We start from the raw sequence: 26831 nt of genomic DNA, 5'->3' as shown, positions 1-26831 counted from the left end.
CTCGATATCTTTGCAAAAGGATGAATTTAGACCCCTGCCTCACATTATACACAGAAATTAACCATAACATAAAGGTTAGAAGCAAACGTAGGAGAGAGTCTTTGTGACCTAGGTTAAGCATATAACACCAAAATCCATGAAAGAAAATGATAGATTATAATTTATCAAAATTAAAAACTTTGTAATTCAGAGGGCATCATTTAAAAAATTAAAATGCAAGTCACAAGACTGGGAGAAAATTTTACAAATCATATCTGATAAAGGACTTGTATCTAGTATATGTAAAGTCCTACAACTCAGTAATAAGAAGACAAATAACCCATTTCAAAAATGGACAAAGGATTTGAATAGACGATTCTTCACAGATACACAAACAGCCAAAAAGCATATGAAAAGATGCTTAGCATCATTTATCATAAGAGAAATGCAAATCAAATGAGATTAAAAAAAACCCTAAAACAAGATATCATCTCACACCTTTTATGATGGCCATTATCAAGAGAACAGAAAGTAACAAGTATGGTGAAGATACAGAAAAATTGGAACCTTTGTGCAGTTGGTAGGAATGTAAAATGTTGTAGTAATTATGGAAAACAATACAGAGGTTCCTCAAAACATTAAAAATAGAATAACCATATGATCAACAATTCTACTTCTAAGTTTCTAATCAAAAGAATTCAAAGCAGCATCTCAGAGATATTTTCCCACTAATTTTCATTGCAAGCATTAGTCACAGTAGCCAAGAGGTGGAAGCAACCCAGATATCCATCGAGAGATGAATGGATAAAGAAAATGTGATATATACATATAAGGGAATATTATGCAGCCTTTCAAAGAAGGAAACTCTGCCATGTGCTACAATATGGATAAGCCTTGAGGACATTAAGCCATTCATAAAAGGACAAATAGTATATGATTCCACTAATAACAAAGTCTCTAAAGTAGTTAGAATCACAGTAATGGAAAATGAATAGTTGCCAGGGTCCAGGTGGAGGGGACTTGGTGTTTAGTGAGTATTGAGTTTAAATTTGACAAGATCAAAAAGTTCTGGAGATCCCTTGCACAACAATGTGAGTGCTTGTGACACTACTAAACTGTGAAATGGCTGAGGTAAGTTTAATGTTATGTGTTTTTACCACAATAAAAAATAAATAATCATGAAATAAATTTTGAAAAAAAATTTTCAGTGGGCAAGGGATTTGAATAGACATTTCACCAAAAGAAATGTATAAATGCCTAATAAGCACGTGAAAAAGTGCTCAACACTCCCACTCATTAAGGAAATGCAAAGTAAAATCACAAAGAGAGAAGACATCACAAACATTCAGATGGCTTTCACTAAGAAGACAGATAATAACACATGTTGGTGAAGTTGTGAATCAGTTGGGACCCTCATACATTGCTGATGAGAATGTTAAGTGGTACAGCCGCTTCGGAAAATAGGCAGTTACTCAAAATGTTAAACATGGAATTACCATATGACCTCACGGTTCTATTCCTAGGTATATACCCAAGAGAATGAAAGCATGCATTCATATAAACTCATATACAGTGATCATAGCATTTCATAATAACCAAATAGTGGAAGTAGCCTAAAATGCCCATCAGCAGAGTGATGGAAAAATAGGCTGTGCTGCATCCACATAATGGAATACTATTCAACAGTAAAAAGAAGTGAACTGCTGATATGCACTACAAATATAGGCGAACCTCAATAACATGCTATGTGAAAGAGTCCAAAGCAGCACATATTCTGTGATTCCATTTGTATGAAATATCCAGAAAAAGCAAATCTATAGAGACAGAAAGATCAGTGGTTTCCTGGGGCTAGAGGTGGGAACAGAAAATGATTGTAGATGGGCACAAGGGATCTTTTAGCACAACTGGATTGTGATGATTGCATAAGTCTGTAAATTTACTAAATATATATATATATATATGTATATATATATAATATATAAATGTATATATATTTATACCTAAGTGATATTTTACAGGATGTAAAATATACCTCAGTAAAGCTGCTAATGATGCACACACCTTACCAAAGAGAATTTATACCATGAAACCAAGAATAATTCAAAAAGAGGACATTGATAAATATAACATAGTTGAGGCTGTAATAGGTGTCTGGCTTCTGCACCCCAAATACCCGGCCCCCATGCTTCTGTTAGAGCACTTGTCACCCCAGTGGAGTCTCTAGTTTCTAGTTCTACAACTCTGTCTACAAGACCTGGCACATCCTGGGTGGTTGGTAAATGTTGAATAGAGGGCAGAAACTAGTGGTTACATAAGAAGAAAAGGTCTTTGCCAAGGCCAGTTGCCAAACTTGTAAACAACTTCTGTGCCTGAGGGGAATAGATTATATATATTCATGCAGTAGAATCTTTTTTTTTTTTTTTTTTTAATGTTTATTTTTGAGAGAACACAAGCAGGGGGAGAGGCAGAAAGAGAGGGAGACACAGAATCTGAAGCAGGCTCCAGGCTCTGACCTGTCAGCACAGAGCCCTACACGGGGCTCAAATCCATGAACTGCAAGATCATGACCTGAGCCAAAGGTGGACGCTTAACCAACTGAGCCACCCAGGCACGCCTCTGCAGTAGAATCTTATATGGTGGTTAAAGTAAAACAGATCTGCATATGGATAAGCATTGAAAACACCAAGTTCAAGAGAAAGAGCTAGTTAAAGAATGTGTACAACGTGATGTCTTTTAGGTAAAGTTGTTTTCATGTCTATTTATTTTTGAGAGAGAGCGCAAATGGGGGAGGGGCAGAGAGAGGGAGACACAGAATCTAAAGCAGGCTCCAGGCTCTGAGTTGTCAGCACAGAGCTGGACGCAGGGCTTGAACTCACAAACCGTGAGATCATGACTGGAGCCAAAGTGGGAGGCTTAACCAACTGAGCCACCCAGGTGCCCCTTAGGTAAATTTTTAAATGATGTAACAAAAGAGTCCTATAAACAAGTTGTATATAACAATTATATGAAAAGATAGAACTGTTGTTCATGGATACATACATATGAAGTAGAAATACAAAACCATAGACAGGAAGACATGTCTTCAAAAGCGGTAACTGCTTCCAGAATGTAACTCATGGGGGAGGGTGGGTGGGGGTGGGGAGGAGAATGCAAAGGGAGCTTCACCTGTTTCTGTGGTGTTCAGTCTGAAACAAATACGAGAAAATGTAAAGTATTGATATTTTAAAAATCTAGGTGGCCAGAGTGTTTTAAATCATAATTTAAAAGACAGTTTAAAAATCATCTTAATCCATGTTCAGAAGTCATTTGAAAATATTGAATACCAGTTTTATTTTATTAGAGACACTAATTTCTTTAAAAAAAAAAAAGTTTATTTATTTTTGAGAGCGACAGATCATGAGCAGGAGAAGGGCAGAGAGAGAGGGAGACACAGAATCTAAAGCAGGCTCCAGGCTCCGAGCTGTCAGCACAGAGCCTGACATGGGGCTCAAACCCGCAAACCGTGAGATCATGACCTTAGCTGAAGTCGGACGCTTAACTGACTGAGCCACCCAGGCGCCCCTAGAGACACTAATTTCTAATAAGAAACACTTTAAAAATTAGGAATAGAGAATATTTTATTTAAGTCAGGTTGGCAACCTTTTCTGTAAAGGAACAAATAATAATATTTTAGGCTTTGGTGTGCCTGGGTGGTTCAGTCAGTTAAGCGTCTGATGTCAGCTCAGGTCATGATACCATGGTTCACCGGTTTGAACCCTGCATCATGCTCTCTGCTGACAGCTTGGAGCCTAGAGCCTGCTTCATAGATTCTGTGTCTCCCTCTCTCTCCCCCCTCCCCCACTCGTGCTCTGTCTGTCTCTCTCTGTCTGGCTCTCTCAAAACTAAAACTAAAACATAAAACATTAAAAAGATATTTTAGGCTGTGTGGACTGTTCTGGGTCCATAACGATTATTTAACTCTGCTATTTTAGTGTGCAAGCAGCCGTGAGCTTTTGTAAATGGGTGAGCATGGCTGTGTTCCAACAAAACTTTATTTATGGTTGCTGAAATTTGAATGTCATGATTTTCATGTATCATGAAATATTCTTTTGATTAGATTTTCAAGCATTTAAAAATGTAGAAATCATTCTTAGGTCCTGGGCCATCAAAACAAGCAACAGAGCAGGGGATTTAGTCTGAGGGTCTGCCGTGCTAGCCTTGATTTAAACGAAAGCACTATCCATTTCCTTCCATGTGTTCTTTTTATTTTCCGTTTTGAACTTTCTTGCTTTGAACTACATAATTTCTAAGATCTAGATCCAAAAAATGGCTCTGTGATTCTTTTTTTTTTTTTAAGAGTTTCTTTTTAAGTAATCTCTGTACCCAACATGGGGCTTGACCCCACATCCCAGACATCAAGAGTTGCACGCTTCACCAACTGAGCCAGCCAGGTGCCCCCATGATTCATATTTCTAATAAATCTTTTCTTCTTGGGTCATCAAAGGCTACATAATGCAGGTTAGAATTTTTTTTAATTTGAAAACTAAGAAATACATTAATTGTATACTGTTATACAGTTAGTACCTATAGGCACCATTTTATTAAGGGACCTTTTTTAGGGAGGGGCCTTATAAAAATGTAATAATTTAGTTGCCCACAGAATAGGATCATTCATTATTTCTATTTTTGCATGTTACTAATTAAGACTTGCCCACCATGGGGGTGCCTGGGTGGCTCAGTCAGTTGAGCATCCAACTCTTATTATCAGCTCAGGTCATGATCTCCTGGTTTGTGGATTTGAACCCCACAACTGTCAGCTCAGCTGACAGTGTGGAGCCTGCTTAGGATTCTGTGTCTTACCCCACACACACACCCCCTCCTTCACTCATGCACTCTGCTGTCTAAATAAATAAACAAAAAAACAAACTTAAAAAAAAAAAAAAGATTTGTCCACCGTGGCCTTCACAAGGAAGTACTGAGATTTATTCTTCAGTTACTTAAAAAATTATTTATAAATCCAGCTCAGCATTCAATTTATATTTTGGCATATAGGTAACTATTTAAGATGGTGATCTCCTCTTCAGTACATGCTTCTGATTATTACGAGGCTAAGGCAAGTACGTTTTCTTTGCCTACTGTAACTGAATTAGAAAAATTCATAATGAAATTAATAATCCTGAATATTTATCACTATCAATGAAAGACAGTTTTTCCCCACCTCTAAGTTAGAATGCACGTTAAAGTGATCTGCTTAATTTCAATAATTTACCAATCAGATTTGTAATTTTTGTGAAGCTATCAATCACTTAATTCTAGATATAAAGGTTAAAGAATTTAATATCATTTAGGGGTAGCCCATGGGAGCAATAGCAAGAGATCCCTCCTTCACCACAAAAGAGCCTAAAAGCTTGGGTCACCCTCAGAGTTGAGCTTATGGGTATGAGAGCTGAGATGTACAAATTGATCTTAAGGAGGCTGGCTTTATCACTCCCACTGCGGTTGCCCTTGCTCTGATCCTATACCCCACTGCTTCCTTGATGTTCTAATTCAGTTGCTATGAAGTTTTCCTCCAGGACAAAAATGTACTGGTCAAGCCAACTCAGATATCTTGTCCCCCAAGAGTACTGTCTCACGGTAGATGTTAGTAGATTGATATCCTTGTTCATATGCCCCCAACTCTTCTAAATTAACTATAATGAATCTATCTTCCCAAGTCCTGTCAATGACACCCTGATGACAGACTTTAGGCCAAAACGTGTTGATGTAAATTTACTGGGTAGTCTGTGGTGGGAGGTCTCCAGCTGTGCTTTTCTGGGTGACCTCCCTGTATCATTCAAGCCACTTTTTTCATTTTTAAGTTTGATTCTAGAAAACTGCTTTTGGGAAACATACATTTTCTAAAAATAGTTTTAGGATTTCAGATGCATCACTAAATATCAAGTAGTTGGTACAAATATGAAAGAAGGTGTTTAAGGAACTGACACGTTTGCAGTAGGAAATTTTAAAAGGAAAGTTTAAGACAAGTGCAAATTTTTCATTTCTATATGAACTTTTCATTTCTAGCCTTTCAACATTTTTTATTATATCATTAAAACTATCATTTATAAAATCTCCATTTTTTTAAATTAGGATATAGAGATGAATTAGAATTTGTACCTTGACTCTATAAGGCAACTGATGAATTCACTTATTTTGTTTGTTTTGTTTTTCTTTTTTTGTCTTTTCAAAACTCCTTTTATTTTATTTTTTATTGTTTTAAATTTACATCCAAATTAGCATATAGTGCAACAATGATTTCAGGAGTAGATTCCTTAGTGCCCCTTGCCCATTTAGCCCCTCCCCGCTCCGACAACCCCTCCAGTAACCCTGTTTGTTCTCCATATTTATGAGTCACTTCTGTTTTGTTCCCCTCCCTGTTTTTATATTATTTTTGTTTCCTTTCCCTTATGTTCATCTGTTTTGTCTCTTAAAGTCCTCATATGAGTGAAGTCATACAATTTTTGTCTTTCTCTGACTAATTTCACTTAGCATAATACCCTCCAGTTCCATCCACATAGTTGCAAATGGCAAGATTTCATTCTTTTTGATTGCTGAATAATACTCCATTGTATATACATATACCACATCTTCTTTATCCATTCATCCATCGATGGACATGTGGGCCCTTTCCATACTTTGGCTATTGTTGATAGTGCTACTATAAACATGGGGGTGCACGTGTCCCTTCGAAACAGCACACCTGTATCCCGTGGATAAATGCCTAGTAGTGCAATTGCTGGGTCCTAGGGTAGTTCTATTTTTAGTTTTTTGAGGAACCTCCATACTGTTTTTCAGAGTGGCTGCACCAGCTTGCATTCCCACCAACAATGCAAAAGAGATCCTCTTTCTCCACATCCTTGCCAACATCTGTTGTTGCCTGGATTGTTAATGTTAGCCATTCTGACAGGTGTGAGGTGGTGTCTCATTGTGGTTTTGATTTGTGTTTCCCTGATGATGAGTGATGTGGAGCATTTTTTCATGTGTTGGTTGGGCATCTGGATGTCTTCTTTGGAGAAGTGTCTATCCATGTCTTTTGCCCATTTCTTCACTGGATTATTTGTTTTTTAGTTGTTGAGTTTGATAAGTTCTTTATAGATTGGATACTAACCCTTTATCTGATATGTCATTTGCAAATATCTTCTCCCATTCTGTCAGTTGCCTTTTAGTTTTGCTGATTGTTTCCTTCGCTGTGCAGAAACTTTTTATTTTGATGAGGTCCCAGTAGTTCATTTTTGCTTTTGTTTACCTTGCCTCCGGAGATGTGTTGAGTAAGAAGTTGCTACGGCCAAGGTCAAAGAGGTTTTTGCCTGCTTTCTCCTTGAGGATTTTGATGGCTTCCTGTCTTACATTTAGGTCTTTCATCCATTTTGAGTTTATTTTTGTGTATGGTGTAAGAAAGTGGTCCAGGTTCATTTTTATGCATGTCGCTGTCCAGTTTTCCCAGCACCACTTGCTGAAGAGACTGTCTTTATTCCATTGGATACTCTTTCCTGCTTTGTCAAAGATTAGTTGGCCATACATTTGTGGGTCCATTTCTGGGTTCTGTATTCTGTTCCATTGATCTGAGTGTCTGTTCTTGTGCCAGTACCATACTGTCTTGATGATTACAGCTTTGTAGTATAGCTTGAAGTCTAGGATTGTGATGCCTCCAGCTTTGGTTTTCTTTTTCAAGATAATCAGAATTTCATGTTATACACAGACACATATGTATATATACATATTCTCCCACACATAGGAATGCCATTTGGTACTCATTTTCCTGATGGTTCATTCTGGTAAGGGGAAAAAAAAAAAACAAGAGGCAGAATCTTTTTCTTTCATTTTTTATTGAAATATAATTGACACACATGTTTAAATTAGTTTCAGGTGTATAGCACAGTGATTGGGCAAGTGTAGCTACCTTCTGTCACCATACAACACTATTATAATACCACGAGGCAGTTCCAGTTTTGATAGTGATGGTATATCAGCAGGAAGCTCCACATTCATGTTTTTCCATGTGCTGTCCAAGAGGTTGAAGAATCTCCCTTCGAGTTTAGAGAGCTCATGTGTCTTCCAGAAATCATGGTCTGCAGCTGCTTTGAGGGTGTGCTCCCTTCTCCTCTGTCTTAAACCCCACTCTCCAGGGGTGGCCCCTGTCTCCCTTAGATAGAGTAACTCTTGGCATCTTGAGTGTTCTAATATCCAGGTTTTCCTCACTTTCCCTCAGCAGGTTCTTGGAGAAGCAATTCTGTTTAAGTTGACAGGTGCTATCCTCTGCCAATTTTCTTGACTTTATGTCAAGAATCAGGAGTGCAACCATGTACTCTGAAACATTGATTTTGTTTAGTCATTACTGTCCATTTCCCCTAAAAATGACTCTTCTAGTTACAGAAAAGTACATTTACATCTTATATAGGTTCTGTATATTAAAATAACATTCGATTGCATTTGGTAGTTAAAAAACAGTCTTCATATTGAACAACTTGCTCTGAGGATAGAAAAAATCTGATTCTTTTTAATGTACCTGATTCAGTATCTGAACATTGTCATTGTCCCTTACAGGGCTCGTGCAATTCGCTTCAGACAGGATGGTAATGAAGCAGTTGGAGGATTCTTCTCTCAGATTGGGCAGCTATATATGGTGCATCATCTTTGGGGTATGTATTTTTTCCTTCATTTTTGTGTTACTGGGATTTCAGGGTTCATTACCAAATAAGTTAAACTAGGCAATAAAGCACATCTCAAGTCAGTAACTTTAAACACCATAGCAAATCCAAACATCATAGATGGAAAGTAAATGCTGGGCTATCTACAAGGAACGAGGTCAACAGTGATGAACTATCTACAGGGAAAGAGGTCAGCAGTGAAAGGCCCGTAGATTTGTGGCACATTAGCAGCTGACGTGGGAGTGGGAATAGTGGTGAAAGGAACAGGCAGCCGTGGGAGAGGGAAGATGGTAAAACTGTTGTCCCTTTCTAGACACTTCCCATGACTCCTCAGAAACAATCCTGCATTTTACCAGAGAGACACCTCCCCACACACTCATTCGCTGCCTGCCTTGTGTCTGATTGCATTGTCCAGAGGCCCTTCTCTGTGTACTTTTCCAACCCTGCCCACTTTTGTTTGGCACCATCTTTAGTATCTCTCAGGGCCTGACTCAGGTGTGCCCCCTCGCCCCCCATAATGAGTGTCACTCTCCTCTTGAACCCCCAGAGCCCAGTATCATGTAGGTCGTCACGTTGTGCTATTTGTGTCTGTCTCCCTGCTAAGAACAGGAATTAGGTCTAAGTAATAGCTTGGTACATTCTGGGCACGTCTGTATGTTTATTAAAGTTTTTGTGGGTTTTTTTCAAATGTTTGTTTATTTTGAGAGAGAGAGAGAGAGAGAGAGAGAGAGAGAATACCAGTAGAGGAAAGGCAGAGAGAGGGGAACAGAACCTGAAGCCGGCTCTGCACTGATGGCAGTAAGCCCAACGTGGGGCCCGAACCCACGAACTGTGAGATCATGACCTGGGCCAAGGTCCATTGCTCAACCGACTGAGCCACCAAGGCACCCCTATTTATTAAAGTTTAAAAAATGAAAAGTGGAAATCATTTCCAGACCATATTAATAAACTGAGATGTTGTTTGACTGCTCAGTCCCACCACGTGCTGTACCCTGAGAGCCTGCTGTGTTAGCGTGGCAGGCTTACAAAGATAAGTGACAGGGCTAATGAAGGATTAAGACAACATAAGGGATATGCCATGAGGCAGTGTGTGGTCAGTAACATAGTTATATTCGGGGCACTCCCAGCGCTTAAAGGGATATAAACTTACATGTAGTTGAGGAAAATCAGTAAAAGGTGAATATGAGCTAGACTTTTGGATCTAAATAGGTTGCAGGTAAAGTCAAGCAGGAAGGGCTAGAACATTGATGGAGATACGAGAATTTTTATAAACAGTGGTCAGAAAACTACAAATAGTGCAGACTGGCTAAATGGTAAGAGACCTGCTGAGGACCTAAGTCTGAAGTGGATAACTTGAGGCAAGAAAAGTAGTTTTTACACCATCAGGGTCTGGGGAAGAGACCCCCATCCTCACCTCCACCAATCACTGCTTCATCCAGTTGCTGATCTCAGCTGCACACACTGGGCCTCCCTGGTGTGTAAGCAACTGAAAACCCTGCACCAAATAATAGATGCTCCCACGAGCATCAGGTGCAACGTTGTCCTAGGGACCTTGGTTCTCTAGCTAACTGGGATTTGACTTCATAAATATCAGAGTTGTCAAATATAATAGATTTGGGAACAAATCTTCAAAACATATGTCCCTGCCTTTAGAGATTATGCTAAACATAATTTAACCTTTATGGGTTGAAGGTAGGGGTGAAGTCGTTTTGTTTTTTTTTTTTTTAAATAATTATGTGGTCTGTCTGGAGGATATAAACTGAAAAGTCAGACCTCTTCCCTCACCTTCCCCTCAGGCTTGGCTCCTGCGCACCTTCCCAGACACCCTCGGTATCTGAGCACAGGAACTTGATGGTCAGGGTTGCCATGTGCTTTGACTCTCAGGCAGAGGGCAAGCCATGTACCCACTCCACTCATGTCAGGGTTTCCAGTGTGTCTGGATAGGGACTCGCGGGTGACAGAGCAGACAGGCACTGGCAGGTGTAAGTGGCAGAGTTCTGACAGAAGCTGTGGGGAGCATAGGCCCTCAACTCTGTCCCATGGGGAGGACTTAAGGCTTCACAACAGCAGTTGACAAGGAGTTCACCAAGATGCTCCTCCATGCAGAGACGCAGAAGCCAGGAACAGTGTGGTGCTCTGGCATTGGAGAGCGGCCAGATTGCAGCATGTGTCTTTTCTTAGGCAGTACTCTTCTCTGCCTTCCTTTGTTGTCCCCAGTCAGTGTCCCAAATGTCCACTACCCTATTATGTAGGAAAAAGTATCGAGATATGCAGAGATGAATTCTCAGTAGCCTGCCCCAAAAACTTACCCTCACTTTTCCACATTTTTTAGAGAACCACGTTTATCAGGCACCTCCAGCGTGTTATTTTCTGCATCATTCTCTTTAATCCTCACCACTACAAACCACAATGAGGTACCTGTGCCTCACAAATGATAAATCAATCACCTAGAATCGTCAGTAACTGAACCAGGCTCAGACTTGGGCACTTCTGGCTTTTTCAAAGCAGATCATTCTACAACACAGCACCTCTTCCTTTTACCCTCGCACTTGATGCCATTCCTTCCTCACCTTCCTTCAGGCCCTGCCCCTTCCATCTGTTCCACCACCCCCATCTATGGGCTCCCTCTCCCCAGTAATATGAACATGCCCAAGTGCTTCCTGCCTTTAAAAAGCCTCAAACCCAAGTGTCCACTGATGGATAAACAGATAAACAAAATGTGGTATGTATATATAATAGAACATTGTTTCCATAAAAAGGAACGAAATGCCAATACATGCTTCAACATAGATGAGCCTTGAAAACATTAGATTCCGCTTACATGAGGTGCCTAGCATAGGCAAATTCATAGAGACAGAATGCAGGGTAGAGGCTCCTAGGGGCTGCCTGGAGGGGAAAATGGGAAGTTAGTGTTCAGTGGATACAGAGTTTTAATTTGGGATGGTGAAAAAGTTTCAGAGATGGATAATAAAGTGGGATGATTGTGAATTACTTAATGCCACCTAATTGTACATTTTAAAATGGTTAAAAGTTAATTTTGCTATGCATATTTTACCAAATTAAAAAAATTTTAACTAAGAAAATTAAAAAACTGAAATTAAAAAAAAAGAACACAGCCCTTTCCAACCTGTTCCCTGCAAGGGGGGTCACCACACAGTGCACTGGCCATGCACCTGCCCTCAGTTGGATGCTGCTGCTTATCATATGAATGCTAAATTGTTTTGCTCTGGGTGGTAAGAGGTAAAAGATTTCTTTTCCTTCTGTTTTTCAGCCTCTTCACAATTTTAGGTACTAAATTTATACTCTATTACTAGTTGAGGGAAATTTTATCTTTAGGTGATTAAGTTGCTACAAGGGTAGGTCTTCTCATAAGGAGAAAGAAGCCCTGTGAAGAATAGGGTGTGTGTCCCAGAACAGAGAAACTAGAAGCCCTGATTCTTGTCCTTTTAATCTTGTCTGACCCTGTCAAGAGGCATTTCCCTGGTGAGTAGTTGGAAGGATCTTGCCAGGCTGGGATTTGGCAACCAAGGCACCCAGATGAGATACCTGAATTGTACCATGTGACACCAAGGACTGTGATACCTTTGACCATGCTCTTCTCTCCACCTGGCATGCCTTTGTCTTCTGTTACTATCTGTCGGTGACATTCTTTTCAACCTCCGAGCCCGACCCACCTGGTCAAATCACACCTTCCAGACACCTCTCTCCAGTCTCCTCCCTGTTCCTGTGGGCTCTGTTCTCGAGTATTCCACAGTGCTCAACAGTTGACCTTGTCTTTACTTGTCTTTTTGTTCTCCACTGCATTGAACACAGTCTCTCACCCAGATAATTGTAGTGCTTTGGAAATGTTGAACAAAATTGAATATTGCTTAATTATAGTCTGACAGTTTCTGGTTATGAGTTTAACATTATTGAAGAACCTCGGTTTGAAAGGTAGGTCTTGAATCCACTAGACTGTAAAATTTAAAGATCTGTTTATTTGCTTCTCTCACAAGGCCTAACATAATTTTTCTCAGAATAACCAACTCACAATTATCCCAGCTTAGTACTAAATTCCCTCAGTAGTTGCTTTGAGAAAACCAGCTGAGCAGCTGAATCAGTACTTGTTGGATATAGCTAGTGGAATGCAGGACAGTGTGTTCGGATTAAGTCTTGTTTCTTCCGTGTGGTTATTTTTCAGCTTACAAGGATCTTCAGACCAGGGAAGATATACGGAATGCAGCATGGCATAAACATGGCTGGGAAGAATTGGTGTATTATACAGGTAACATTTTCAAGACATAAAACTTGTCATTCTTCTCATCTTACTGTTTTATGTTCTTTCACCCTAAAGCTAATATGTTACTTTTTAATTAATTTATTTATTTTTAAGTAATCTCTGCACCCAACGTGGACCTCGAACTCACGACTCTGAGCTCAAGTGTCGCATGCTCTTCTGACTGAGCCAGTTAGGTGCCCCTTGTACTTTTTTTTTTAAATAGTATGTTGCTCTAGGATGGTGAATCATAAGTTTGGGGGGATGAAGATTAGTCAGATTTTTCTCTAATAGTTGCATGACTTCTTTTCAATAAGGAATTTTCATTCTTTCAAGTATGTTTGTGGGGAGCCTGGCTGGCTCAGTCAGTGGAGCATGCAACTCTTGATCTCAGAGTTGTAAGTTCGAGCCGCACATTGGGTGCAAAAAAAAAAAATCTTAAAAAAACAAAAAAAACTACGTTGTCTGGTACAGTTTCAGACCCTTGCATGATGTAAACTTCACATCATTACCTTTTTTTTTGTATTTTTCTATATTTTCTGAATATTTATTACATAATTTTTTCCTAAGCTTTCCCTTTCTCATCAAAATTATCTGTTCCCAAAAACATTATAATTTAATACAGCAATTAAAAATTTTGAAAATTGACATTTTGACTTTCTGTATGTACATGTCTGTGCATGCGCATGCATACCTGCATGCATGTATGCTATGAAATCCTGGTTGATTTTTGTAAGAACAGTTGGGCGGGAATACAACCCAGAAATACTGACACAGGTAATAAGTACCAATCATGTTGCATTTCAGGTACATTTAAGCTCATATACTACTAACAAAAATCAAAGAGTAGTTTGTTCTAGAAAATAAGTATTATCTTGTCTTTTAGTTCAAAACACCATATAATTGCATGTGACTTTGTTGCCTGTTCTTACAGTTTCATTAGTTTCCAGAGGCCTATTTTATTCAGCAGTGACAGTTTTTGAAGTACCGTGTATCTTTTCCTTTACAGAGTATAGTCAAATGCAGTATTATTTGATTTTATACAACTTTATATAAAATTTTTCAATGTTTATATATTTTTGAGAGATACAGAGAGACAGAGTGTGAGTAGGGAAGGGCAGAGAGAGAGGGAGACAAGCAGGCTCCAGGATCTGAGCTGTCAGCACAGAGCCTGATGCAGGGCTCGAACCCACACAGGGTGAGATCGTGACCTGAGCCAAAGTCGGACGCCCAACCGACTGAGCCACCCAGGCGCCCCTATATAACTTTATTTTAGTTCAAAGTTCTCAACCTTTTGATAAAGCACCATTTTTCTTAAAACATGGACTTTCCTAATTCCCTACAAATGAAACACATCTCCAGACAGAATCTGCTTTAATTCTAATAACATCTCATAGGATGTTAATTGATCTACCATTAGCTTGTACATTTCTGCCCCTGAGATCAGTCCTATATTTTCCTCTATTCTGATTTTAAGCAACATGTCCTCTGAACGTTCTCAGCAACATATTCGTTAATGTATATTTACCATAATCTGTTTAGAAAAGAACAAGCACGGTAATCTTGATCCTTGTTTTCAGTCCCACTTATTCAGGAAATGGAATCCAGAATCATGATCCCACTGAAGACCTCACCCCTCCAGTAAAGCTGCAGATTTTAGATGTGCCTACATAAATTTATGTGACAAGTATTTGTCATAAACTAATTTTAATTGTATATCAAGTGAAAAAGAAACACTGAAGTGTAAACTGCTGTATATAGCTTATGAGAGACCTCTTTTCTTTAAAATTTACATAATCACAAGAAAGGAAACTATTATAGTTTGATTGTAACAGTCCTCAAATATACCTTATACCAACCACCAGCCACCCCTCCCCACCCTCTGGGAAAAGAGGGCCCAAATTAAAATTTGAATCCTCTCCAAATAGGAATCTAACCATGAAAAAAAAAGTTAGCAATTTCTTTATAAAAAGCAAATCTGTTTTATAATTACAGATTTTTAGGCAAATTTCTTGTATCAGGAAGAAATATAAATTTTGTCATGTTACTCTAGCAGTTATTTCTGAGTCTCAGACCAGGAACAAATTCTGAGTGTACCCGATACCTGAAAGTGTTTTAATTCTCTCTCCTGTTTAATTGGTCAGCATAGTAAATGACGTGTCATTACTAAGCTGGTAGTAGTTGCTAAGGTACATTTAATCAGTAACTCAGTCTTTACCTAGTATATTGTGATGGCTCTATATGAGGGGAAATAATGTGTCATATGTGATTCTGAAATGAACGCCTTGAATAGCACTAATTTTTATTTGTATATTTTTCTATAACAAATTGAGTAGCATTAAGAAAAGAGGTTTTATTTTGTAAACAATCATTTGTGACCTCAGACATTCTGTAGTTAATATTTTAGTAAGCTCACAGCAGATACTTCCAAGATTATGTATGAGGGGTGGTGCATGTTGAGATTTAAATTGGAATAAAGCTGCCTACTTTGTCTAGCTCTGATTTAGTTTTTTAATACAGTGTGCCAATTTTGTGACTGTAATCATGTGCAAGTCCTGTTGAAGTGAAAAATTAGGTCTGACCCCCAAATTAAAGAATTTATGTGTAAAATAAAGTGTGAATAATTCTCATATCAAATGTCAAACTTTTACATGTGAATGGTTTTCTCCAAGAACATATAAAAGTCAATAAAACATCTTGATTTTCACATATGAAATGTTTGCAGTCTTTTTTTATGAACTTGTGCTAAGAATGACCCTGTACCTCTTGAAAAATAGCTTGTCCCTGTGAAGTGGGCATATGTGTGAGTCTATAGAGCAAAATATTAAATAAGCTCACCAGCTTCTAACTAGCCATTGAACAAGGTGTTTTGGGAAACAGGCTTTGTGTACCAGTGCATGGAGTTTGGGGGGTTGGGGCAGCGGTCAGAAGAACAGGCCCTTTCAAGTCCATGCGCTGCTCCTTGATGAGGTACTTCCCTCTTTGGTGTTCTGTTCCCTTAACCTATAAAACGGGAGGTGGAACCCAATGACATTTAACATCCCTTCAGCTCTAAATTTTGTAACTGGCTCTTCTTAATGCCACAGAAAGCAGTAGGAGAGAGAGGGCATAGTGAGCTCTGGCATAGAAACCTGCATTTTCGGGGCCCCTGAGTGGCTCAGTTGGTTGAGTATCTGACTCTTGACTTTGGCTCAGGTCATGATCTCATGGTTCAGGGGATTGAGCCCCATGTCGGGCTCTGTGCTGACAGTGTGGAGCCTGCTTGGGATTCTCTCTCTCCATTTCTCTCTTTGCCCCAACCCCCACTTTTCTCAAAAAAAAAAAAAAAAAAAAAACTAAACTAAAAACATGCATTTTAACAATTCTACTGATTAGATGCTCAGAGCATGTTTGTAGGATGTGAGTGAAAGAACTGTTTATATGAAACTGCTTTCTAAACTGTATAAAGAAAAATGGTAGAATTAGTAATACTAGTAAAGATGATCTAGCTATTCAGAACTGGAAAAAAATTGCTGGGAACAGACTTTTCACTAACAAATTGTGTGGACTTAAAGTGAACCATATAGAAGTCAGGAATTTTCGATCATTCATTGGGCTTATTAGGGTTCTCCAGAGAAACAGAACAAATAGGATATCTAGATACCCACATATACAAAAAGAGACTTACAGGAATTGGCTACTGCGGCTATGGAAGCCAAGAAGTCCCACAGTCTGTCATCCGCCAGCTAGAGAACCAAGAAAACCAGGGGTATAATTCTGTCCAAGTCCAAAGGTCTGAGAATCAGGAGAGCTGATGGCTTAACTTCCAGTCCAAAGTCAGAGGGCCAAGAACCAGGAGCTCCAGTATCTGAGAGCAGAAGGTGAACATCCCAGCTCAAGCAGAGTGAATCTGCCCTTCCTTTACCTTTTTCCATTTGGGCCCCCAAAAGATTGAGTGATGCCCACCTACATTAATGAGGAGGGGTCTTTTATTCATTCTGTTGAATAAAATGCTGATCTTCCAGAAACACCCTCACAGACATACCCATAAATAATGTTTTACCAGCTATCTGGACATCCCTGAGGCCAGTCAAGCTGACACAAAATTAACCATCACAACTGAGCTCACAGTTGTGGGATGAGTTGGATGAGGCTCCCCAAATTGCCTCATCTACCCAATTCCCCATCCAGGGGCCCTTCTCCTGGTGAGCACCGGAATGTGCAAGAATGACATTTTCTTTTAGAAACAGTTATTCTCTGTGTTGCTTTTTATTTTGAGAGAGAGAAAGCACATGTGTGTGAAGGGGAAGGGGCAGAGAGGGAGGGAGGGAGAATCTCAAGCAGGCTCCATGCTGTCAGTGCAGAGCCCGATGCAGGGCTCAAACTCCCGAACCATGAGATCGTGACCTGAGCTGAAATCAAGTGTCAGAGACTTAACCGAGACCCAGGTGCCCCTTGTGTTGCTTTCTTAAAGGAGCTTTCTGTTCAGAAAAGCACAGAGCAACGAACTAAAATAGAGCTCTTTCAGAATACACCTACTCTGGGAAAAGGAATTTCTGTCCTAATTAAGTCATTGGATTTCACAATGCAGCCTGCCTCACACTAGGCTATAGTCTTTAGTCACGTCAACAAATAGTTTCTGTTATGTGCCAAGCACCAGACACCTAAAATAATATCATGAACAAAACATGACCCCTGCCCTTGTGAAGCTTCCAGTCCAGTGAAAGGAGTCTGGCAATTAAAACATAAAATACTGTAGCTTACATGATATGGTAGGAGTTCATAAATGCTATAGGAGGGGAAGGTAGAAGGGGGTAATGGAGATAGGACTCTGAGGGTGGGCTGGGAGGGGCAATATGCAGTATTAAATCTGTCTGGTCGGAGTTGGCCTTGCTGAAAAGCTGAGATTTAAGCAAAAAGGGGTGATAAAATTAGCCAGTGTTTGGAAGGGGATCCCACCACGCTGAGGAAATGGCTACAGCAGAGACCCTCAGGGAGGGTCATGCCTGGCATGCACTAGAGCAGCACAGACACTGGCTGGAACAGAGGAGAGGGACTGCCTGGTGGGAGAAGTCAGAGGTCGTGGGGCTGGATCAGTAGGCCACTGAAAGGACCTTGGCTTTTACTCTGAGGTGGGATCCACTCAAAGGTTTTGAGCAGAGGAGGGGCATGATCTGACTTACATTTTCTATTTTTTATTTTTAACATTTTTTTAAGAGACAGAGGCAGAGCAGGGGAGAGAGAGAGGGAGACACAGAATCTGAAGCAGGCTCCAGGCTCTGATCTGTCAGCACAGAGCCCGATGTGGGGCTCAAACTCACAAACTGTGACACCATGACCTGAGCTGATGTCGGACGCCCAGCCAAGCCACCCAGGTGCCCCGATCTGACTTACATTTTAAATGGTGGCTTGAACTAGGGGTAGCAGTGGAAGTAGGGAGAATGGTGAGATTCTGAATGTATCTTAATGGCAGAGACAGAATGATTTCCTGAACGACCGACCGTGGAGTGTGAATGAAAGAGAAAAACCAAAAGTGACTCAAGTTTTTGGCCTCCCCAACTGAAAGGATGGGGAAGGCTGTAGGTGAAGTAGGTGCAAGAGATCTGGGGAAGTGAAGATCAGGAATCATTTTGCTTATATTGAGTTTGAGATGTCTCTGCAGATATTCAGGTGGAGGTATCATACAGGTACGTGTGTATTTGAATCTGCAGTTCAGGAGCACAGCCTCGCCTGGAGATATGCATTTGTGAACTGAGACTCTTAAATACACAGAACAAACTGAGGGTTGATGGGGGGGGTGGAGAGGGGAGAATGGGTGATGGGCATTGAGAAGGGCCCTTGCTGGGATGAACTCTGGGTGCTCTATGTAAGCGATGAACCACAGGAATCTATCCCCAAGACCAAGAGCACACTGTACACACTGTGTGTTAACCAATTTGACAATAGTTTATACTAAATAAATAAAGAGGACTTTATTGCCCGAAAAATAAATAAATTCTTATGGGGAGTGAATGTAGATGAAGAAGAGGGCCAGGGTAAGGAGGAACCAGGAAGAGAGAGTGAAAAACCACCAGGGAAACAGGAAGAAACTCAAGAAAGTGGCATGTCATGAAAGCTAAATGAACAAAATCTATCAAGAATGAGATCACCTGTGTCACATGCTGCTATGAGGCCAGGTTAGATGAGGTCTGAAATCTGACCACTAATTTAGCAACATGGTGGTCACTTGGTGATGTACAGGAATCTTCTATCATTATATTAATCTATCAAATAATCACTTTAGCAATTCTAGCCCAATTTGTCAAATCCTTTTATTAAACGTCCATAGAAGAACGAATTGTATTATTTTGTCTATGAATTTTCATTGGGAATATTTGAAATTTACAAATCCATTTTCCATATGTTGTGTGTAGGTCTGGTGAATATTACTTGCACGTGCCAACTCACTTTTTTTAAATGTTTATATTTGAGAGAGACAGAGAGAGCATGAGTGGGGTGGGGGGGGAGGTGGGCAGAGTGAAACACAAAATCCAAAGCAGGCTCCAGGTTCTGAGCTGTTAGCACAGAGCCCGACGTGGGGCTTGAACTCACGAACTGTGAGATCATGACCTGAGCCAAAGTCAGACACTTAACTGACTGAGCCACCCAGGCGCCCCCATGCCAACTCATTTTTAATTACCATTCATGTGATATCATCCCGACTCCTTTTTAAAATTTATTTTTTTATTTTTTAGAGAGCACAAGTGGGGGAAAGGGGCAGAGAGAGAGGGAGAGAGAATCCCAAGCAGACTCCACACTCAGTGCAGAGCCTGAGGCAGGGCTCAATCCCACTGGGATTGTGACCTGAGCTGAAATCAAGAGTTGGGACGCTCAACCAACTGAGCCACACAGGCACCCCATCATCCTTTTTAAAAGCCTTCTCAGACCCACACTTTGCTCTCCTCCAAACCAGCACTTGAGAGAACCTGCTTCTTTTCCCCTTATTCTCACGGCTGCCTGTGAAGGAGACTTTTCTTCAGTCTTGAATAATTATTAAATGTATGCCTTCAGTTTCTGGCTGGAACATAGATGTTTAATAACATGCTTGATGAATGGATAGAAGGAAGCAAAGGGGGAAGTAAATGGGGAGAGGGAGAAAGGGAAGGTAGGAAAAGAGAAAGTATGGAGACTGTCAGTTTCAATTAGAAAACACACGGGGCAGGGTGCTTCAGTGGCTCTGTTGGTTGAGCATCAACTTTGGCTCAGGTCATGATCTTGTGGTTTGTGAGTTCAAGCCCTGCATCATGCTCTGCACTGACAGCTCAGAGCCTGCTTTGGATTCTCTGCCTCCCTCTCTCTCTCTGTCCTTCCCCCATGTTCGCCTTCTCCCCCTCTCTCTCTCAAAAATAAACATTAAAAAAATTCATGGGGCAAAAATATATACATATGTGTGTATACATATGTGTGCCCCTCAAAGCAGGGCAATGTCTTAATTCATACTATTTCTGATGCAAGTGTTAGGAATCCTGGGAGTTAAGATGATGTGCCTAGGCAAACTCAGTAAAACAATTCAAAAGGAAAATAATAAACATATATAGAAATATGTTCAGAGTTGGAAACTGATCAGCAAAGTACTGAACAGTCCTCTATGAATTAATACTAAAACTAGTACTTTTTGCAGAGTTCAGTGACCATTAAAAAGGAAACCACTTGAACATTTTGTAAAACACATCTTACATTCTAGGGAATAAAATTTCATCTTCTGTTTTAATATACATTAACATTTGTGATCAGAGTGTTAAGTATTAGCTTACAGTAGATTGTCCTGGCCCCAGTAAGTTGTTAACTCTCTTAAATGTTTATTTTTGTGTGTGAGAGAGAGCTCACATTAGCGGGGAAGGGGCAGAGAGAGGGAGACAGAGGATCCAAAGCAAGCTCTGTGCTGAGAGCAGACAGCCCAATGTGGAACTCAAACTCATGAACCTCGAGATCACGACCTGAGCCGAGGTTGGACGCTTAGCTGACTGAGCCACCCAGGCGTCCAATTGTTAACTCTCTAGCAATGCATAACATAAAGAACACTGTGGAAATCACTGGCCTGAGCTCCAGCTCTGAATGTGACCCTGTAGCAGTCATCAACTCTTGTGAGCTTGCTGTCCCCTGTTAAAAAGAGGACAGCGATATCTATACTGCTGACCTCAGGGATGTGAGAATCACAAGAGGAAACATATGCAAACACCTTGGAAATGTGAAAATGAGCAGTGTGACGTGTGGTCAGATCACTCCCCACATTTCCCGCATCCAATCATAATTCTGAGGGCCACAGAGGCAAAAGCCATCATGCTTGTGCCAACATTTGCTGAGGCGGACCACCTGACTCTCCGGAAGCTTCCTACCCCAGGTCTGAATCTCCAGAATCTTCCAGCCCCAGGCCTAGAATGCCCTCCCCAACTCTTGGGAATGGCAGCCAGCTGGGCAGGAAGAAACACTTGTCTCCAGAAGAGAGAAGAATCATAGCAGCAAACCAGAGAAGGGGGTGGGATAGGAGATAAAGGCCTTGGGATATCTCCTTTTTTAGGCATATAAAAGCTTTGAGGGACTTCTCCTGTTTCAATTTAATACCATGAAAAATTTCAATTCTTAACTTCATGACCCCAGTTCTTAACTATTTTTGTTTACATAAGCAGTGTGCATCAGAATGAAAAATGGCATCACAAGGATAGAAGGCCACATCGCACTGCCAACACTTACTGACTCCTGTCCTACCACAACCACGTACATAGCTCCTGGGAGAGCCACTCTGTGGCTGTTTCCAGCAAATCCAGAATTCAAAAAGCAAGGAAGAGGTTAGGGCAGTTCTTGCATCATTTCAGGCTCACCCCAACACAACAAAGAAGGGATTGTGTGTGCTGCTTCTGTGCAGCTTGCTGAGAGCTGGGCAGCCTGGGGGCCCGGGGGCTTGTGCAATTGGTCTAAAAGGTTCTATGTGGGTAGATTTCTCAGCCCAGCAGACTCCCCTGAGCCAAATCCAGTGTGCACATCCTGTTCAGGCCACCGCCCTGTGGAAGGCGGGCTCTGGCAGCCTGGCAGGTAGAAGCAGCAGGGGCTTCAGTCCTCCACCTCCCCGAGGACGGCTCTGCAGCTCACGCACACTGCTGGCGGCAATTTGCAGCACCGGCAGCCCTGGCATGCCAGCCCTGGCACGCCCAGTCCTGCCCGGAGCTCAGTGCAAGTGCAAGTCCCACAAAACGGCTTCCAGGAGAGCTGCCAGCCAGCAACCTCGACCGAACAACCGCCTCGTTGTCTGGAGTCTCATGTAAATGTTGCCCAACCTACTTCACGTCTCTCCTGGGGCAACTTGGATCTGGAAGGAAATTCGATTCATCTGACTTGACTATTTGGCTATATTTATATATCTGATTATTTGGCGAAATAAATTTAAATTATTGTTTTGAAATATAAATTTTTTCTCATATAATTTCCTATATTAAACCATTCTGGCCTTTTCTACTTCATTATCCACTGCATGCTTCTTCCTAAACCTCTTTATCCTCTCCCAATTTTCAACCAGGGAGGCTATATAACCACATACTATTGTTTTTAATGTTTATTTATTTTGATGGGTGGGGAGAGGCAGAGAGAGAGAGGGCAAGAGAATCCCAAGCAGGCTCCACACCATCAGCACAGAACCCAATGCTGGGCTTGATCCCATGATCCGTGAGATCACGACCTGAGCCGAAATCCAGAGTCAGATGTGTAACCAACTGAGCCACCCAGGTTCCCCAATAACCACATAATTTCAAAGCATGTTCTGAAATGTCTCTTTCTTGGTACTGCCCAGAATAAACGCAAACCTGGCTTTCACGTCTTTCCAAGTCATCTGTTAAGAAAGAAATGGTGCATATAGGCTATTAGGAGGCATTTCTTAATTTATTTAAGGCAAAACTCTGATCTTCATTTGGAATGAGTAAAATGTGTAATTACTTCTTTTATTTCATGCGATGATCAAATATCCATTTTTTAAGGTCACTACTTTTGTTTAAGGTTTTTGTTTTTGTTTTTTTTTTGAGACAGAGAGAGAGAGCACACACACAAGTGAGCAGGAGAGGGGCAGAGGAGAGAGAATCTTCAGCAGGCTCCACGCCAGGCACAGAGCCCAAAGGAGAGCTCGATGCCACAACTGTGAGATCACGTCCTGAGCCAAAAACAAGTGTCAGAGGCTTAACCAACTGAGCCACCCAGGCGCTCCAAGGCTCCATTTTTTTTTTAATTTTATTTTTTACATTTATTTGCTTTTGAGAGACAGAGAGAGAGAGAGAGCACAAGTGCGGGAGGGGCAGAGAGAGAATGAGACACAGATCCGAAGCAGGCTCCAGGCTCCGAGCTGTCAGCACAGAGCCCGATGTGGGGCTTGAACTCACAAACCATGAGATCATGACGTGAGTCGGAGGAAGTCGGAAGCTTAACCAACTGAGCCACCCAGGCGCTCCAAGGCTCTATTTTCTTTTAAGCCTCTGTAACATTCCCTGTTTGACAAATTCCAAGAGCTAATAAAAGCGCATCCAGCCCTCTGCCCAGTGGGAGGGCTGGTGGGGGCTGAGTGGTGACAAGCACTATGCCCTGTGATCAACGGGGTCTCCAACCCCTTGGTTCCTTGCCTGGCTGTTGTTTCTACCCAAAAACGTAAAGGTGCTTGAAATATTAGATACTGAAATACATCACAGGCAGAATGGACAATGCCACAAATCTGTTCTGATACATGGATAACTTTTATTTACCTACCACAGGGAAAACCAATAGTCACCTAAAGCTGCCTAACCCATATTTCCAACAGTGACGGTGTTTAATTTACTATCCACCTTTAAAAGGCTTCAAATAAAATACAGATAGGAAAATACATAAAGAATTAAGATTATAAAACTATCCAGGTAATTAATGATCATAATAATACTAGGACTGCAGTTAAAAAAAGCAGTTTTCCATAGTTTACTTGAAGTACAGATAATGAGTACCAAATCTATACATTAAGTTGTAATAGACAGTTTTAGGCAAACGGTATCAAACTGTATAACTTTTTAAAATTAACCGAAGTTGTTACAAACTGTATAAAAATTGATATTATTCTTCAAGTTCTCCTAAAAGCTCTACAAAATCAGTGATGTACCATTCAGCGTTGTCTTTTACTTGTTGTCTGATCACATTTCCTCCAAATCCAATGAAAACATCCTAAGAAAGGGGAAAAAAGGAGAGTTAAAAAAAATTAAAAAAGATATAGCGGCACCCTAGGGCAGTAAGTGTTTGAAAAGAATGAACTGTTCTGCAAAGAGAGGTTAAGCCTAGCCTCAAGGGGGTTCCTCCCCAGCTCCCTGGGAGCGTCCTTGAATGAGTCAGTGCAACACCGCTGTCAGTCCAACCAGGCCAGGGGACACTGCAGGCTTCCAGGAGAACTGAAGCCCTCTAAAAACCAATACAATTGCTTACAAAGGTAAAATCCCATCTGAGTTCTAAACTAGATGCATTCACAACTAGGCCGGGAAATCTCAAAGAGGGAAGAATAAAGAGAAGCCTGGAGTGCAGTGGAGATCCCACTGGCCTAGAATCAGGACCAGAGCAGGCGCCTCCTGACAGGTGCCTTGTGTGAACCTGACAGACCTCCTTCTGGGATGAAGCAGATGACAGTGCCAGGATCTGCTGCCAGCACTCCACTTTCCATCATTAAAATTATTGAAGGTTATGTTGTTTCCTTAATTTCTACCAAGTGACACCTTCTTGTAGTCATTTTTAAAATAGTATTTTCTCAGGGCACCTGGGTGGCTCAATCAGTTAAGCACCAGACTCTTGGCTTCAGCTCAGGTCACGATCTCACAGTTTCGTGGGTTCCAGCCCCACATCAGGCTCTGCGCTGGCAGCGTGGAGCCTGCTTGGGATTCTCTCTCCCTCTCTGTCTTTCCCTTCCCACTCACTTTGTCTCTCTCAAATAAATAAATACAAATTTAAAAACATAGTATTTTCTCTTTTTCCGCCAGGATATAGACACTACATACATAATTTGGAAGTTGAAAATTCTTTTACTTGCCTTTTCTTTTCATTTTTGTTTTCATACCACATAAGGAGGGAAACATAATGAGATTCTTACCTTCCAGTTAAGTGTAGCCTCCTAACTGAGCCTCCTTTCTGCATGCCAGCACCCGCTCGGGGTCCTAACACACCAACTCATTCCCTCTCTGTCCAGCAGCCTTCCAGGGCTTCCCATGACCTCACAGGGACACCAAAGTGCCTGACACATAAAGTCTTCAGCAGTTGCTGAAGAGAAAGCCCATTCTTGCCAGTTCTTGTGCACTGACCAGCCCAGGTCTGTGCCTAGAATATCCCCACTCTGTTCTGCTGCCTCCCTGCCTCCTGCCCCCGCCTGGTCACTTCTCCCTTGGGTCCTTCCAGGCCTGCACATGGTGGCTGTTGCCCTTCCTTCAAATCACACATTCCTCTGACCACGTCTGCCAGCACACACTTTCCCTTGGCTCGGTCAGGCCGTGTCATCTTCCAATGACTGGAAGGGTCCTCTGGAATTATAATTTTGTCACCTCTTGACATCAGGAGGGGGAGCTCCCTGATAGAACTGGGCATATGTGACTTCTATATACTCCTCATTGGACTAGTCCAGCATTCGTGACTTAGTCAACCTCAGCCTTGATTGTAAATCATCTGAAGACATCTTCTTATCTTGAATTGACTCAAGTAAGTTAAAAGGATCCAAAGATTCTTTAACCACTTTGGGTTAATCATTTACAAAGACAACTATTTTTAGATCTCAGGAAACTAGGTAGTAAAAAGCTCACCACTACATTTTTGGTTCAGGTTTTCTTAATTTAGTATGAGCTGATAAGGGCAAAGTCCTGCATGAAAGTGACACATTGCTGTATAGCATGTTTCCTAGTCTCAGAAAACAACATTCATTCAGAAGAATAAAATGCTTTAATACAGGCACGTTATCAAACCTCCACCAGCCTCAGTTCCCTACTCAGTAAAAAGGAGAAGATACTGTATGAGGAAATAGTTCGTCAAATATAAAAAGACAGTAAAATTTTGATTACAGTTATAAGATCTGAATTATTATTTGTGGTATTATTTGGGGAATCGAAGCCAAACCTTGAGCACACACTGGGGCTAAGAGGTGGTAGCCATACCACAGGAACAGGGTGGTAAAGTTCTAGATGGTTTTTTTCAGGTTTGCAAAAAGTCAGTTGACATATTGAGACTGAAGGTGTCTTAATTGTTTTGGTTGTTTTACAGTGACACCTGGATGTTCTTCTCTCTTATCTCACCTAAGCAATCATACCAAGTTCTAAATCAGCTGTTTAAAACAGAACCACAACCAGAGAAAACTAGTACACTTAATACCTACAGCAGGAGGACAGGCTTCCATGTCTGTGGCTCCGTCTCCAATCATGATAATTTTCTTAAAATGAAATTTTTCCTTTAAAAGTTTAATAACTTTTCCTTTCCCACCAGATTCGGCTGTTGGCTGCATCTCATCAAAACCTGCATATTCACCTTAAAAGAGCAGTTACAACAGTGTTAATGATCCACAGAATTCTATCAGTAGGGCCAGCTTTTTGCATAGATGATACCCTCACTTAAATGTCACTGAGAAAGCTAAAAATGGCCCTCAGTGAAGTGACCCGGCCTGGATTTCTACACCACAGCCCCACATAAACAACTTTGCTTCTCACTTGCAAATACTTCTTGTTGAGGTAACTCCTTTAAATCATTAATGCCTTGGGGTAAATCAGGTTTATCCTCTAAGCTTTCATAGTTGTAATTCTCAAACCTTGCTGACACGGCAGAACATCATGAAATGATAATATATTAAAATTTTTAAAGGTTAATATATAATTTCATCTAAGAGGCAATTCCAACTTATATTTGATCAATTTTATTTCTTACAGTAATTAGCACATTCCCTCTCTCTTCAG

General features: G+C 40.9%; 2 protein-coding genes across 7 annotated transcripts in view; one reads left to right on the top strand and one right to left on the bottom strand.

Annotated features, from left to right (window-relative positions):
* NIPSNAP2 (nipsnap homolog 2) overlaps positions 1-15616 on the top strand; it is a 38107-nt gene extending 22491 nt beyond the window's left edge. Inside the window, exons 8-10 of the mRNA XM_025923212.2 lie at positions 8542-8636; positions 12826-12909; positions 14481-15616. Coding sequence (XP_025778997.1) covers positions 8542-8636; positions 12826-12909; positions 14481-14545 — 244 coding nt within the window. The 3' untranslated portion in view covers positions 14546-15616. The remainder of the gene's footprint in view (positions 1-8541; positions 8637-12825; positions 12910-14480) is intronic.
* A 7992-nt stretch (positions 15617-23608) lies between these two features.
* Positions 23609-26831, bottom strand: part of PSPH (phosphoserine phosphatase) — a 57561-nt gene continuing 54338 nt past the window's right edge. For 5 of the 6 annotated variants that reach the window (XM_086692090.1, XM_086692093.1, XM_086692092.1 and 2 more), the window contains 2 exons: positions 26261-26409; positions 23609-24084 (listed from right to left, as the gene is read on the bottom strand). In XM_086692090.1, the coding sequence (XP_086548216.1) occupies positions 23977-24084; positions 26261-26409 (257 nt within the window). In that variant the 3' untranslated portion in view covers positions 23609-23976. Of the gene's footprint in view, positions 24085-26256; positions 26410-26831 lie in introns of all 6 variants that reach the window. The other variant, XM_086692091.1, reaches the window with a different exon arrangement.

Source organism: Puma concolor, chromosome E3 (genome assembly GCF_028749965.1).
Source record: "Puma concolor isolate L17-30 chromosome E3, mPumCon1.1.hap2, whole genome shotgun sequence".
Lineage (NCBI taxonomy): Eukaryota > Metazoa > Chordata > Mammalia > Carnivora > Felidae > Puma > Puma concolor.
Note: the sequence above shows the minus strand (reverse complement) of the source record. Positions and strands in the feature narration are given on the sequence as shown.